Raw genomic sequence first — 15,824 nt, 5'->3', positions numbered from 1 at the left:
CGCTTATTTTGCTATGAACAGTGCACGGGTTGATGAAAAGTGAACAGTGAATGGGTTGAAAAGTCAAAAACAACGGCAAGCAAAAAAATAAAAAAAGGCAAAAACGCAAACACAAGAATTATAAGTTGTATCCAAACACTCATTAACTCAATTTGAGATCATATATGCCCTTAAAGACCAAGGTCACCAAAAGGGCCTGTGAATAATTAGCATAGCTTTAATTGGTGAGTTAAAGTTATTCAGCTCTATTCAATTAAGGGCCTATAACAAAAAATGAATTAGATTTTTTTTTTTAATATCTTAAGTTTGTTTGAAAATCACAAATATTTGATGATATATTTGTCAAACTAATAATTAAATAATTCAAGTCATATTTTTTTAACAGCTTAAACTTTTTAAGACAAGTGATAATTTGTCACAATATCAAAGCAATTATTATGAATTCGAAGATTATAAAAATCTTACATGTCCCCTTCAAAAAGAAAATGAAAACGAAAATCTCACGTCTAGCATCTTACATTAAGGAGAGAGTGTTAGAATATGGTAATGTTAAATGATATACCATAAATGACTTTGATACAATGTTAAAATTGATAGGAGATGATAAGATGATATTGAAAGAGAAAGTAGAAATAAGAGAACTAACATTGTTCGACCTAACGACACATGTTCATAGCTAAAAGTCTTTAGCGGATTATGTCTTTGCAATCTTGAATTGTGTATTATATAATGAACTCAATGTATGACTCCCGCAATTCATGGTTTTCAGCTTCAATGATTAGATTCACAATTTCTTTCAATCGCATAACCATATAAGCCATACCATAGGCCCTAAGATTAGGTACTTTGGATTTACCAAATTAAGTATGTCTCACACAATTCATGATTTAACATGCATGAGCTTTTTTTGTACATACCAACTTCTGCACGTCTATGACATCATTGGCAATCGACAAAGCAAAGAAACCAAGAAAAAAGTTGAAAGTAAGAATCTTCTCTAGTCTCTAGTTCAAGGCTTTAAGCAAGCCATGCCTTACACTCTTTTATGCCGTAAAAACTTTCATGATCCTTGTCATGTCCCAACAAGAAATGGACAGACAAGATTTTCTATCATTGGCAAAAGATAGAGTTTAATACTATCATTATTAGTATTTATATATCTTTGAGGAATTCAATTATTCCTCATAAGCCAAATAGAAATTTTTGTGCGACAGAAAAAGCAATAAGGGGCTCACCATGTCTCAAGGGGTAATATTGCATATTGAGGACAGTCATGTAAGTTGTTCTCTTTTATGTAATACATAACATGATTAAGAGTAGGTCTTGATCTAAATACAGTTTAAACCATTTTATGCACAAGAACTTTTTGAATTTGGGTCCTATCTTTCATTAACTTGCTTGTTTTAAAATTGCTTATTAAGAAATACATCTTAATTTAGATGAGACATGTGTGCAGGTTGTGATGGATAATGGCATACTACAAGTAAAATTATCAAATCCAGATGGAATTGTTACTGAGATAAAATATAATGGCATCGACAATTTGCTTGATGGTCTTGATGAGGAGGTTAATAGAGGGTAAGTGGCCCTAGAATTGCTCTGTTTTTGGGTCAGAATGTTGATTTTTCAATGAAAACCTTAAATTTAGGTAGTTATGTAATTAGCTATTAACTATTTTGACTGAAATATAAATGCAGGTATTGGGACCTTGTCTGGAGTGAAGCAGGAAGCACAGGAACAACGGGTACATTTGATGTGTATGTTTAATGCCTCTACGTTCTTACATTAGCTTGTCCAAAAATTTATATCTATTTTAGTATAAGAATTTACTTTTAAAAAAAAAAAATTTACATACTCATTTTTCAAAACAACTCACATCAAATTATCTATTTTACACTATTTTTCATTAAAATATCAATTTTTCTTATTTTAAATTTTTTTTTCTTCACATACAATAACCATCATTCACTCTTTTATTTCGTTACCAGGATATGTAAAGAAAGAATAAAAAATTAAATGCAAAATAAATAATGTCAGTATAAATTTACATAGTTACGATAGCAAATTTGTAAACTTTTACAATTATATACTTATTAATTGTATAATCCACTTCTTTTGCTTTATAATCCTCTTCTTCTTCTTCTCTCTCTCTCTCTCTCTCTCTCTCTCTCTCTCTCTCTCTCTCTCTCTCTCTCTCTCTCTCTCTCTCTCTCTCTCTCTCTCTTATTTTCATCATAATTGCCAAATAAAGGTTGAATTCCATATATTTTTTAGATCATATATTTATGCAATTTAGTGAAATGTAATCATAAAAAATGGAGAGAAAACATCACACAAAGAGTTTATATAATTTGACAGTGTGTCAACATCAACAGAAGCTATAACTAATATATTTTTGGGTTTTACTAACGTATGCCCTTAGGACATATGTTAGTAAACTATTTTAGGAAATTGTTTATGGAAAAGTGAAAAAATAATTAACTTTTTTGACAATTTTTTCAATTTTTCATAAAATATTACTTAAAATAGATAATTAACACATATATATATATGTCCTAAGAACATACATTAACTAGACTTTATATTTTTCATCATAAAGTAACAAAAAGAATAAGATTTAGTGCGTATATATTGCCCCTAGCCATAAAACACCTCTATGGTAGATTACGCTCACGCTCTATCCATAAAACACCTCCATACTCCATAGTAGAGACCAACATTTCTTTTTCATTTTGAATATGAGTCACCATCTCTAACTGTATACATCAAATATTGTCAACTAACTCGGTGAGTTCTTTCTATGACTACTTTCATAGTTTCATGTCTTGGTTTACTACATCTCTGTTATCAAAAAAAGGCAATAAATATCATGCAGGATTAAAGGAACAAGTTTTAAGGTTATTGTGGAAAGTGAGGAACAGATAGAGATCTCATTCACAAGGTTGTGGGATCCCTCACTTCAAGGCAAGCAAGTCTCCTTAAATATAGACAAAAGGTAATTAATCAATCAACTTCTAGAGTATTAGTTTGTGCTTCACGCTGATAATGATAAAGTAATTTTATTGACACAAGTGTTTTCTTAATTTTTTTTTTCTTTTTTAAATTTATTAAGTTGATAAATTGTGATTACAACAATATTATTGATGACACCATCTTTTTAATCTATCAGTCCAAAAGGTTGTGATAGTATTTGTGAAAATTTTTATAATGATGGTGACAAAAATTCTTGACATTTTAGGTTTATAATGCTACGTAATTCTTCGGGCTTCTACACCTATGCCATTTACGAGCACTTAAAGGAATGGCCTCCTTTCAACCTCCCACAAACCAGGATTGTATTCAAACTCAGAAAAGACAAGTACACAATATTATTGCTTTTTCTAGTTTAGTCAAATAAGCAATTTCTAAGTCTGCATTTTTAGTAATTCCTTATTCTGGGTATATTAACATACATATAGGTTTCACTATATGGCAGTAGCGGATAACAGGCAAAGATACATGCCACTTCCAGATGACCGGTTACCAGAAAGAGGTGAACCTCTGGCTACCCCAGAAGCAGTCTTGCTTGTTAATCCTGTGGAGCCAGAGTTTAAAGGGGAGGTACTCTTATCTTCTTCTTCTTTTCACTCATTTTCTCTATTTTTTTTTTTTTTTTAATTCTTGTATATTACGAAGTAGACTATAACTTATTCTCCAAACAAGAAAATAATTTAAGATAACTTTAAGCATATATAGTTTGTAAGGGATATTATTGAAACTAATTTATCGTATATTGGACTAATTTCCTTGCATGTGTAGGTGGATGACAAGTACCAATACTCATGTGAAAACAAAGATCTTCGGGTCCATGGATGGATATGCAAGGACCCGACCGTGGGGTTTTGGCAAATTACACCTAGCAATGAGTTTCGATCAGGTGGACTCAGTAAACAGAACTTGACTTCCCATGTGGGGCCTTACAACCTCGCAGTAAGTGACTTCCCACATCAAATTTCAACTTTTTCAAACTTTTTTTTTTATTTTTTTTTTTTATTTGAACCATTCAAAAGGTATTATACGGTATAATAACCCTAGCTATTGGACTATCTCAATCCCACTAAAATTATAACAATGCTAACTTCACAATTCATTTTTCATAATCTTTTTTTCACAATTTATTAAGGTGTTAATTAATGTCTAAAGTAGTGGGTTCCAATTAGTTTAATTGATAAAGTTTATTATCTTTGAATAAGAGATTTAGGGTTCAAACTTTGCCTGCACCAAAATAAATCCAAATAAGTAATAATTGAGATAATTTTACAAATAATTGTGCAAAATTTTATGAAAATTTTTGTATCATTAGACTTATTGCTACAATTAAGCTCAAAGTATTGTATACATCTCTCAAGAGTTTTGTAGCTCAATAATAATATATGACTTATAAATAGAACTTGGATTTAAATCCCACTTCCCAATGTGTTATTGAAAAAAGTGATGTGTCCATAAAGTTACATGCACACGATATAAATATTTAGTGAATTATACCCACCAGGAATTAATATATAATTCCAATTGCTGTTATCATTTACCATTTCCATTCATGTTAACCTGATCTAAATGTTTCATACAGATGTTTCTCAGTGCTCACTATGCAGGAGAGGATCTTGTGCTTAAACTCAAACCCGACGAACCATGGAAGAAAGTTTTTGGCCCTATCTTTATGTACCTTAATTCTGTCTCAGATGAAAATGACCCACTTCATCTTTGGGAGGATGCTAAAAATCAAGTCAGTAATTTACAATAGAGAGTTTCCAAAAACAACGTTTTGATTGAGATTTTTTTTTTTTTCTTTTTTTTGAAGTATTTGATTGAAAAGTACTACGTTAACCCTAAATCGATCTCCAGATGATGATTGAAGTTGAAAGCTGGCCATACAATTTTCCAGCTTCTGAGGATTTTCCACCTGCTGATCAAAGGGGCAGAGTTAGTGGTAGATTACAAATCAGAGACAGGTACTTAAATCACTTCGGTTTTGTGTTTTTACTTAAAACCCTTGTTATGTACCTTCGAAAGGGGCAATATTCATACTTTTAATTGCATGACATACTTAATAATCATATTCATATTACTTAATTAAATGATTTAATTAATCATGTAATTTAATACATATGAATGGTCTCTAAATGGCCACATAACCCAATTTGGGAGAAAACTTTGTTCATAATTTAATTTCTAATATAAGAAAAAGATATTGATATGGATATTTCTTGAAAACATTTAAGGAATTTCCCATAGAACATTAGTCACATCGGCAATATACCTAAAAAGACTAGTCAAATTAATGAAAACTACTTATAATCGATTTAATAAAAACTTGATGTGAGACGTAAAAACACACCCATTCAATCCAATTTACATAATTTGAGGTATCTATCACCACATCAATTGATTGTCTTTACTCTATATACTTGCTCCTGAGCTAAAAGTTTCATCTCTAATAATCTGGCTATAGGGGGTTAAAATATTTTATTACAATGGCCCTTACTAGGTATTTAAGTGATCGGTCCATTTCTGCAAGCTATGCTTATGTGGGACTGGCACCACCTGGAGACGTTGGATCCTGGCAAAGAGAATGCAAGGTGATATTAATTCACCATATTTCTAAGCATGGTTTTTTACATATAATTAACAAGAATATCAGTATATTCTATTATTTTATTAAAAAAGAAAATGCTAATAGTACCATGAATGTTATTATAAAATACTTACAAAATTGGCATGCTAATTAATTTGATTGATATCACATCGTTAATATAATGAATAATTTTCTTAACTACTATTTTCTGTATTTTGTTTTGGGTTTCAAAGCTGCTCCCCTTGTATCTATAAAACCAGTAACTCTTGAAGAATAAGTTCATTTTTTTTTCTTGACAATAATTACATTGTAAATTTTCATTTGACAAAATAATCTTGAACAATAATATTGTTGGTTCAATATCATCAGGGTTACCAATTTTGGGCCACAGCAGATGCAGATGGCTACTTCTCCATCAATAATATAAGATGTGGCAGCTATAATCTTTATGCATGGGTTCCTGGTGTCATTGGTGATTATCAACATGATGTCTTCATTACCATAACCGCAGGTCCTATTCTTTACCTCTAATGAAACTTTTTTAAGTTCTCATTTTGTTCATACATTGTATGAATAATAACATGTGCAAAAACAGGTTGTGATATTGATTTGGGTGGTCTTGTATTTGAACCACCAAGAGATGGCCCAACACTGTGGGAAATAGGCATCCCAGATCGCTCTGCTGCTGAATTTTACATTCCTGATCCTGACCCAAAGTATATTAACAAACTTTATGTCAATCATCCTGACAGGTTAGCAATTCCAGCTGCAAATTTAGAGAGTATACACTAATCATATAGACTTAGAACATAGAAGTAGTACTGCATTTGTTAGCTTTTTATACCAAATTCTTGCTTGTTTTCTTGGTTGGTATAATAATTTTTAAGCCTCATATGATTCAAGAGATTTTGTATTCAAGTCTTTTACCTACTATCTTGGGACCATTTTCAAAGGGATTTCTAATTGTAATTATCAGATATATGGAAGACGGGAAGCCTATACAAAATGGAGAGATTAATTAGTTCTAATAGACCTTGACACTATTAGCAAAAACAAAAAACAAAAAGCACATTTAGGGAGTAGGGAATTGTAAATCATTGTTTTATACTGGCAGGTTTAGGCAGTATGGACTTTGGGAAAGATATGCAGATTTATATCCTGACAATGATTTAGTTTACACAGTGGGTGTTAGTGACTATCGGAAAGATTGGTTCTTTGCTCAGGTTACCAGGTAAACTCCTTTCCAAACATCAACTTATCTTTTATATAATGATTGCAATTATAATCAAACAACAATTCAAATTGGAGTTATGATTTCTTGTAAATCATAAAATTGAATTAATGATATCTAGACATTATTGTGTGGCAGAAAATTAAGCGATGACACATATCAAGGAACTACATGGCAAATCAAATTCAAACTTGACTTGGTAGATCCAAGTGGATCCTACACACTGCGATTGGCACTTGCGACAGCCCATATATCTGAATTACAGGTATGGACTTTCAAGATTATTGCTCATTAAATATTTGCACTGAGTAATTGATTTTATAGAAATGTTAATGCATTATCATGATGGTGATGGATGATCTTCCTTCCCTTTGGTTGGGATATTATGTTTAAGGGAAGTTTCAAATTAAGTAATAGTGTTAACTGTTAAGTACATGATTAGTAAACACAAATTGGACACATCTTAAGCTTCAGTTTTTGAGTTTAAATAATGGTGTTTCAAACATAACATTCAAATATCTCACACCTAATTCAACAGCCAATGATCTTTAGATCAAATGATTTTTCTTGATGATTCTAATGGAGATGTTTAGAATTCGACTCTCCCTTTCCAATTAAAAGTATCAAAAATCTGCATCAAACATATAACCCATGTAATACATGTATCAAATGCATGTAATACCACCTCCTAGTATTTTGGGAGGTTCCAGTCAAAGGATATTTTTTCTTCTTCCCCAGTTTGTACCAAACTTAATTTTTATGCAAGCCATTATTACCAAATCTGACATATACCTCCTCATACATGTGGATCACATAAGACGTGAAAACCATATTATATATGCCAGAAGCATGAAATAATTATTACATCTAAAAGACTTTCCAAAAGTGTTCTTTGGGCACATTTCCTGTAACTCCATAAATGCATGTTGATATTGATTTTGTTTGTTTCTGAAAGGTTCGAGTAAACGATCCAAAAACAAGTTCCCCCTTGTTCTCAACTGGAGTAATTGGTCATGACAACACAATTGCTAGACATGGAATTCATGGACTCTACCGGCTGTACAACGTAGAAGTACCATTCACTCAGCTTGTGGATGGGAATAATACCATTTTCTTGACACAAACAATGGCCTCCGGCGATGCTTCGGCTTTGCAAGGGATTATGTATGACTATATTCGTTTTGAAGGCCCATCGTCCTCTAATTCCAAGAAACAAACTGGGTTTGTATAGGTGGATATATATAAATCTACATTGTTGCATACTGTATAGAAGGAATGTCTTTTATCTCCAATAATTAATTAATTAGCATGTAGAACAAATTGCATTCCAACAATGGGCGAAACGATATTTCCCATAATAAATTAATTTTTGAATAATTATTATTGTAATTTATGATAAATTTGTTTGTAAACTTTATATATTATAACATATATTATCATTTAAAAAAAAAAACACACAAAATGTATTAGATTTCGTTAATCCATAATTTGGATACATATCATCACTGTAACTAAAGTCAACATGAACCTAATATTCGAATTTTGTACCCTAGTTCATACCAACATAGATGAATTCCTTCTATATTACTGGTTTAATTGCCATGAAATCGGCTTAATTTGTAAAGAACAACACATAAGAAGTTAAGAACAAGATTTTTTTTTTTTTTTAATTTGGAAAAATGCATGGAATTCATAATAAAATAAAGTTTTCTTTTTTTAGATAAAAGATAGCATAATAATATAAAGTCGGAGCAATGCAAATTGGTATAGCCCCAAATTAGAGAAAAAAACCTTGGGCACCATTTCACGTTTTTGGGCTGCCGGGTTTACAATGAAGTGAAGTCCAAATGTCTCTAGGAGTTAGAAGTGTGTTTAAGATAAACTTATAACCTTAAGGCTCCGTTTGGTGAGACGTTTTCTAAATGAAAACTCGCATTTTTTATAATAAAAAACGCTGGAAGCTATGCGTTTGGCATTATGTTTTTTGAAAAATTACTAGGCCGTTTGGTAACGTTGTTCTAATAATGTTGTTTGTATTTTTTAGAAATACGTATGGGTGAAAAAATGTGTGAAAAAATGTATAATGTTATTTAAAAACTGAAAACTATTGCTTAAAATGCCATACCAAACTCTAAAAATTCACGTTTGTGAAACACAACCGTGGATAGCTTTTTAAAAAACCAGGTAAAAAACGCAACTATCATAGTCGGTTGAAGTTTGAAATTCCTAAAATAACCTCACAAATGGTAATGTCTTGCCTGCTACCTATGGGCGCAACCTTACCATCATCTATCTCTTCTAGGCCTTGCCACCAGGGGCGGCTTGATGCATTTGGGGGCCTAAGGCGAAAATTGATTATCTTATTTAGATGCAAAATTACTACTAATTAACATGAACTACATAGAATTTTTTTTTTTTTTTTTTTGAATTTTTAAGTCAAAAAAAAATTTGATAAAATTTTTCATACTTGTTGATGTGGTAGATTGATAGTGGTGTTAGTGGTAGATTTAGATAAAAACTAGTAAAAATTTGCTAATTAAACTCTTATTATTATTCTTTTTTTTTAGAAGTGCAACATTCACAATATTTTTTACAACAAATCCTAGATTTTAAACTGCTTTTTGTTTTTTACTTGAAAATATCACTATAATTATTTTTTTGCCATCAACAATAAGCTGTAATAACTTGCTACTTAGCATTAGTTGTAAAAGTGTTGTGAAAAATATTGTGGACGACGTTGCATTTTTCTCTATTTTTTTATTTGTTTTTCATCTAATCAAAAAAATTATTTTATTTATTGATTATAAATAATTCTATTGGTTAAAATTTAGGGGCCTTTTTTTTTACTTGGGGCCTTAGGCGGTTGCATTTTTTGCTCCACCATAGAGCCGGCCCTGCTTGCCACTATGTAATTCTACTCGGCTTTGATGAAATTTCTTCTCTCTAGCTTTTTTCATTAATTGAATATCCTGGGCATGCAAAAATTGGAGTGCAAACAAAAATTACTTTGGTATGGGATGAGGTTGTGGGTGACGCAAAGAAGATGAGTCTGGAGAAACTTGGATGCAATTGAATGAATTTTTTTGGAAATTACTAAGTTTAGATGCGGACCATGTGATTAGCAGTAGAGGATTTTTGTCCAACTACCCAGCAAGTGAAGGAGAAGAAGCTTGAGGTAGTAGGAGATAGACATTGGTAAAGATAAAAATTAGGTGTCCTTCTTGTGTAATTTTTTATTATTATAATAACAAAAGTAAAATACACTATTAAATGGAACCATATTATTATTATTATTATTATTATTATTATCTATACTATTATTTAAGGGGCTTCTCCTGTTTGGATTCCTCATTTTTTAGTTAAAAAATGTCCCTACACCCTTATATTTAAGTAGAGACAAAACTAAAGGATAATTTGGTAAAAACATAACTTTAACTTCCACTAAAACATTGCCTAAAAAATAAGGTCACTTTCCTGTTGATTTTCAAATTAATTTATCTACTTATAAATTAAATTTTCAAAATAAAAATTATATATATAAAATAAAAACATGTTTTTTTTTTTTTTTGCTACAAAATAGGACCACTAAAAAAAAGCCTCACTTATAAATTAAAATTTCAAAATAAAAACACATTTTTTTGCTACAAAATAAGACCACTAAAAAAAAAAAAAAGCCTCATCACACGCTAAATTATTTAAGGGGCTTCTCCTGTTTGGGATTCTCATTTTTTTTTTGTTCAAAAATACCCCTACACCTCTATGTTTATGCAGAGATAAAAATAAATGACAATTCAGTAAAAATACAACTCTAACTCCCACTAAAACATTGCCTAAAGAGTAGGGTCCTCTTGTTAATTTTCAAATCACTTTATCTATTTATAAATTAGATTCTTAGAATAAAAAATAAAAACAGTTTTTTTTTTTTTTTTGGGGCTATAAAATAGGAGCACGAAGCCCAACGTTTTCACTAAACCCAAAAAAAAAAAAGCCACATTACACATGCAAAGCGCGTGTGACGAGACTAGTTATTCTTCTTCTTCTTCTTATTATTGTAGGGATATTAGGTCCAGTAGAATGTATCGGGTCGGGGGCCCAATCCAAGGACACTTCATAAGTCCGAGGATAGATAGACATGTGATTGAGGTCAGCACTGATAAATAAAGGAAGGGATTTAGGGGTTATGTTCCAAGGAAGTGATCCGAGAATAAATGCTTCCTCGGCTGGACAAAGCCAAGGTTAGAAGATACGGTCTGACATTAAGAGCAACGTTCTGGATGGTTCCACTAATGAGGATAAGTATCCAGAAGGAACAAGACAAAGAGAGGCCATGAAATATCTAAAGGGAAAGCTGCTACCACCGCATTAAATGTTCTGTAGCTAACTCTCTGGCCGCATTAATGAAGAAGTGGTACCTGAAAAGTATCTTTCAGCCTTACAACTATTCCTCAAAGATTTCAAGAAAGTGCTGATAGGACAAGAATCAACACCAGTAATCTAGTCTACACATAGAGGGTAAAGATGAAGGAGGAAGATAGTATAAAATAGAAAGGGGACCTTGAGGGGAGGGGATCGAGAAGTTGAGAGAAAAACACTGTAGCAATCAAGAACTGTATTTGTAACCAACTTCAAGTAATATATACAAGAACTAATCTCCTCGAATTGTGTCAAGGACGATTTTCTTTAGATAAATCCAGTCTATTTTTGCCTTATTGTCTACTGGATCCATTGTAACGGGGACCTAACTCATTAGAACCTAGTTTTCCAACCCACTATCTACAAATTCATTGTACTGGACTCTTTGGGTCTAAATCCTTTTATCATTTAGGCTTAGGACTCAAATCTCGTCCTTACAATTATTATTATTATTATTATTATTACTACTTTCTTTATTAAATTTTTTATGGGATGTTTTCTTATTATTAAATTATTAAATAAAAATATATATACTATTACTCTTATTATTATTATTATTATAGCATAGCCGGTCGTGTCCTTTTTTGTAATTTTCTCAAAACAACAATTTTAGAACAACATGTTTTACCAAATGCTCAAATGTAGCTTTAAAAACTGAGTTTTCAAAATGCTCATTTTAAAACGCTATTTTTTGAAAATGTACCTTTTAAAACAGCTTATCCAAACAAGCCCTAAAAGCTACAATGTGTCACCCATTAAACTCTAGCTTGAGAAGAAATAGGAAACCCTGTCCATTTCGAACATGATTTCAAATTATAATAGGAATAGTTACGTAAATAATTGCTGTGTTGTGTGCAAGCAATAGTGTATAAACAAAAGGGAAGCCATAGATTTTGTGTACTTTGTAACATCGTTCTAGTGGGTTCGACGAGAATGAGTAGTGAGATGAGTAAGAAGAAGTTGTCACTGTTGGAAGATGAAGTTATGAAGGATCATAGTGGTGTTGAAGATTTGTGTCCGCTTGATATTTTGTTTATGGCTACACGCGCTGCGAAGATGAAGCATGACATTGACAAGCTCAAACATCCAGAGAATAATAGTGTTATGCCAAAAGAAGAACCAAAAGTTGTGCCAGAAAAGTTCATGAATGATGCTATCCTAGCACAAAGAAAAAGGCCTTACTCAATGTGCAAAGTTCTTACTTTCATGAGATCTGAGAGAAGTCATGATAAGCAGTCTCATTCCTAAAACTCGAATCCACGACTTTTGACCACTTTTGAGGAAAAGCACTTGCAATTGCATCAAGTCTTGACTTCTAAGCACAAAGAAAGAATGAACAAAAGCTAAGAAGTTGTGAAGAAGAGGAGAATAAAGATTGGGGTTCAAAAGCCAAGATAAAGAGGTCCGGTTGTAAAGGAAACCTAACAAATCAAAATCTGACACCCAAATTTCCTAAAGAGTTTATTGATAAGATTGAAGCAATGGGTGGGACTAATATAATGTTGGTGATACAAAAAAAGCTATTTCCGAGTGACTTAGACAAAGGTTTAACCCGGTTGTCGATGCCTTTGAAGCAATTAAGGTCGGATTTCTTAACTGAGGAAGAGAAATCAATGCTTAATGCACAAGAAGAAATCCCAACAATGTTGATTGATCCTAGACATGAGGAGCTTAAGATTATTTTGAGGTAGTGGGACATGCCAAAGAATACGGGCAAAGTGAGTTAGATGTACGCTCTGAGGACTGATTGGAATGAGGTTTGGTTGTCAAATGAAGTCGAGGAACATGATGTAGTGCAAGTTTGGTCATTCCGGCTTGGCCAACAATCTAGTGACAATGCTTCTTCTTCTTCTAGTCAAGAGAGAGGATCACTCCGTTTTGCTCTTATGTTGGTTGAGAAAGCAAAAGATAGTAAAAAAGATGCATAATCAAGGGATCAAGATCTGGTACTGCACGCAGTGGAATTACTCTCGTTTTTTTCACGAAAACTTTTTACTTCTTTACTTTTAAACTTTATTTTCATTCTTATTTTAATTCATTTAAGGATTAAGATTGAAAGTTGTTTTCTTAATTCCGAATTTTAGCCATTGAAAGCAATTGCATGGTAGTAATTAGTATTGCTTCCAATATGAAACTAGTTTTTTTTTTCTTTTTAATCATGTTCATAATTTGTTGGAGCATATGTATGTGGTACTTAATTAGTATATTGATTGTTTCTTATGGGATATTGTGTTTATATATTTTTAATTTTATTTTTGAAGTTTCTTGATGTTAGTATGGGCTTAAATACTTAATATTTGTGAGCAAACATATATATTACCTAGATTGAAGTTGACTTCCTGAACATTAAAAAAAAAAAAATTCAGGTTAGAGCATATTGGTGATATGTTTTAACATATGCATATTTTTTTATTAGCCAAAAAAAGAGCATATTGGTGTGTTGTGTTGTATTTGGAGAATTTCTTATACACAACTTGAAAATTAGTAACATGGTTTAGCTTAGTTGAAGGGTTGTGATGCAATGTGTAACACACAATTACTATAACTCTTCCATAAATTTTAAGTTCTACAAGAACACTATGCTAGTAGGCAAAAGAATTAGATAATATTTCTTAATAGAAACTTTCTAATAACAACTTAATAATCACCACCTCCTTAGAAAGAGTATTTATAGGAAGAGATTCTAATTATCTCCTAATCCTTTCAAAAAAAGAAATAACAAAGTTCTACTTCTACTAGAGAAAAGAACTCAACTTAATTAGAAAAGAAAAACCAATAAAATCTTAATTCAACAAGGAAAGGAAAAGGGAAAGAACATAAAATAAAATCCTAATTCGACTACGCAAGAGAAGGAAAAAAAAAAAAAAAAAACCTAATTAAAGTTTTGTCAGCCAAGCTTGCTACTTGAACTATTGATTTCTGCAATTTGTGCGTGAGCTAGTTAATTTAGATTAGATGGGGGATGTTGTGTGTTTAGGAATATACATTACATAAACCCCTACCTCTACTTAACAAAACTTCTTAGGGTATATACATGCGAACGAATTCTCATATCAATAAGAGTGAGAGTGGTCATTACACTTCTATATATTTGTTGATTCATCAACTGCTAATGGACTTGATCCCATTAAAGTTACATTAACTCTCAAATGCAAAGATTCAAACATTAATACCAATAGATATATACAAAGGTCTCGTTATGCTTTGCTTCAAATTAAATTTAAGAGAGAGGAATGCAATCGCTTTGTATTTCTTCAAAAAGAGGACAATTTGTAGTGCTTGCCTTTGGATGCAAATTTAAATTAGGGTCCAATTACGGTGATTATGGGCTTTTTATAGCCACAAGCCTGGGAAAAGTGGGCTTCAATATGGTGCTACTTTAACGCATAAGTGAGCAGTCCTGTCAATGTATTTGGGCCTATTAGCGGTGAGCTTTAACATGGCGCTTCTTTAGCTCAGCTTATTGGGGAATCAAGCCTAAATTTAAGCTTTACAACATCGCATCTTCTCTCCCTCTATCAATCCTTGACATAATTTGAGATCATATATGCCCTTAAAAGACCAAGTTCACCAAAAGGACCTGTGAACAATTAGCATAGCTTCAATTGGTGAGCTAAAGTTCTCCAACTCTATTCAACTTAAGGGGCCTATAACAAAAATGAATTAGATTTTTTTTAATATCTTAAGTTTTTACAAAACATCACAAATATTTGATTATATATTTGTTAGTTAAATTCATAATTTCTTAACGGCTTAAACTTTTAAGACAAGTGATAATTTGTCACGATATCACCCTTCATAAAAAAGTCTCACATGTCTAGTAGACCCATATGTGAGAGAATGGGTGTTAGAATTTGGTGACGTTAGATGATACATGGGTTTGATACTATGTTAAAATTGACAAAAAGGTATAAGATGATATTAAAAGAGAAAGTGGAAATAAGAAATTCAACATGCTTTGATACCATGGCTTGTGTTAAAACCCATTTCCCTCTACCTTTTGTGTGTGTGTGTGTGTTTGTTTCTTAAATATATATATATATGGTTAGAGAGAGAGAGAGAGAGAGAGAGGTCTTTAACGGACTATATCTTTGCTATCTTGAATTGTGTATTATAATCAACCCAATGTACCATCATATTATAAAACCACAGTAATTCATAGTGTTCTACAAAACCATGGTATACACATTTTTTGTAATATCTTAATATATTCTTACAGCTTTCATATATATATGGCAAGAAGTCTTTAGCGGACAATATCTTTGCTATCTTGAATTGTGTATTATAATGAACCCAATATACCATTATATTATAAAACCACAGTAGTTTATGGTATTCTACAAAACCATGGTCTACACATTTATTATAATATCTTAATATATTCTTACAGTTTTCAATGATTACATTCACAGTTTCCTTCAATCACCTAACCATATCAGCCATACCAAACATGAGGTTCTTTGGTAATAATTACCAAAGTATGTCACACATAATTCATGATTAACGTGCATGTGCTTGTGTTTCATACCACTTCTGCACGTCTATGACATCATTGGCGATCGACAA

At 31.7% G+C, this 15,824-nt stretch overlaps 1 protein-coding gene across 1 annotated transcript; it reads left to right on the top strand.

Moving 5' to 3' along the window:
• Positions 1 to 1,115: 1,115 nt before the first annotated feature.
• Positions 1,116 to 8,219, top strand: LOC115960725 (probable rhamnogalacturonate lyase B). Its single transcript, XM_031079703.1, has 15 exons — positions 1,116 to 1,275; positions 1,457 to 1,578; positions 1,698 to 1,757; positions 2,876 to 2,995; positions 3,239 to 3,358; positions 3,459 to 3,600; positions 3,799 to 3,969; positions 4,610 to 4,765; positions 4,885 to 4,991; positions 5,528 to 5,618; positions 5,984 to 6,125; positions 6,210 to 6,366; positions 6,729 to 6,845; positions 6,984 to 7,110; positions 7,801 to 8,219. The coding sequence occupies exons 1-15, from the start codon at positions 1,237 to 1,239 to the stop codon at positions 8,074 to 8,076; spliced, it is 1,947 nt and encodes a 648-aa protein (XP_030935563.1). The 5' UTR covers positions 1,116 to 1,236; the 3' UTR covers positions 8,077 to 8,219.
• Positions 8,220 to 15,824: the final 7,605 nt, after the last annotated feature.

Source organism: Quercus lobata, chromosome 9, assembly GCF_001633185.2.
Source record: "Quercus lobata isolate SW786 chromosome 9, ValleyOak3.0 Primary Assembly, whole genome shotgun sequence".
NCBI classification, from domain to species: domain Eukaryota; kingdom Viridiplantae; phylum Streptophyta; class Magnoliopsida; order Fagales; family Fagaceae; genus Quercus; species Quercus lobata.
Note: the sequence above shows the minus strand (reverse complement) of the source record. Positions and strands in the feature narration are given on the sequence as shown.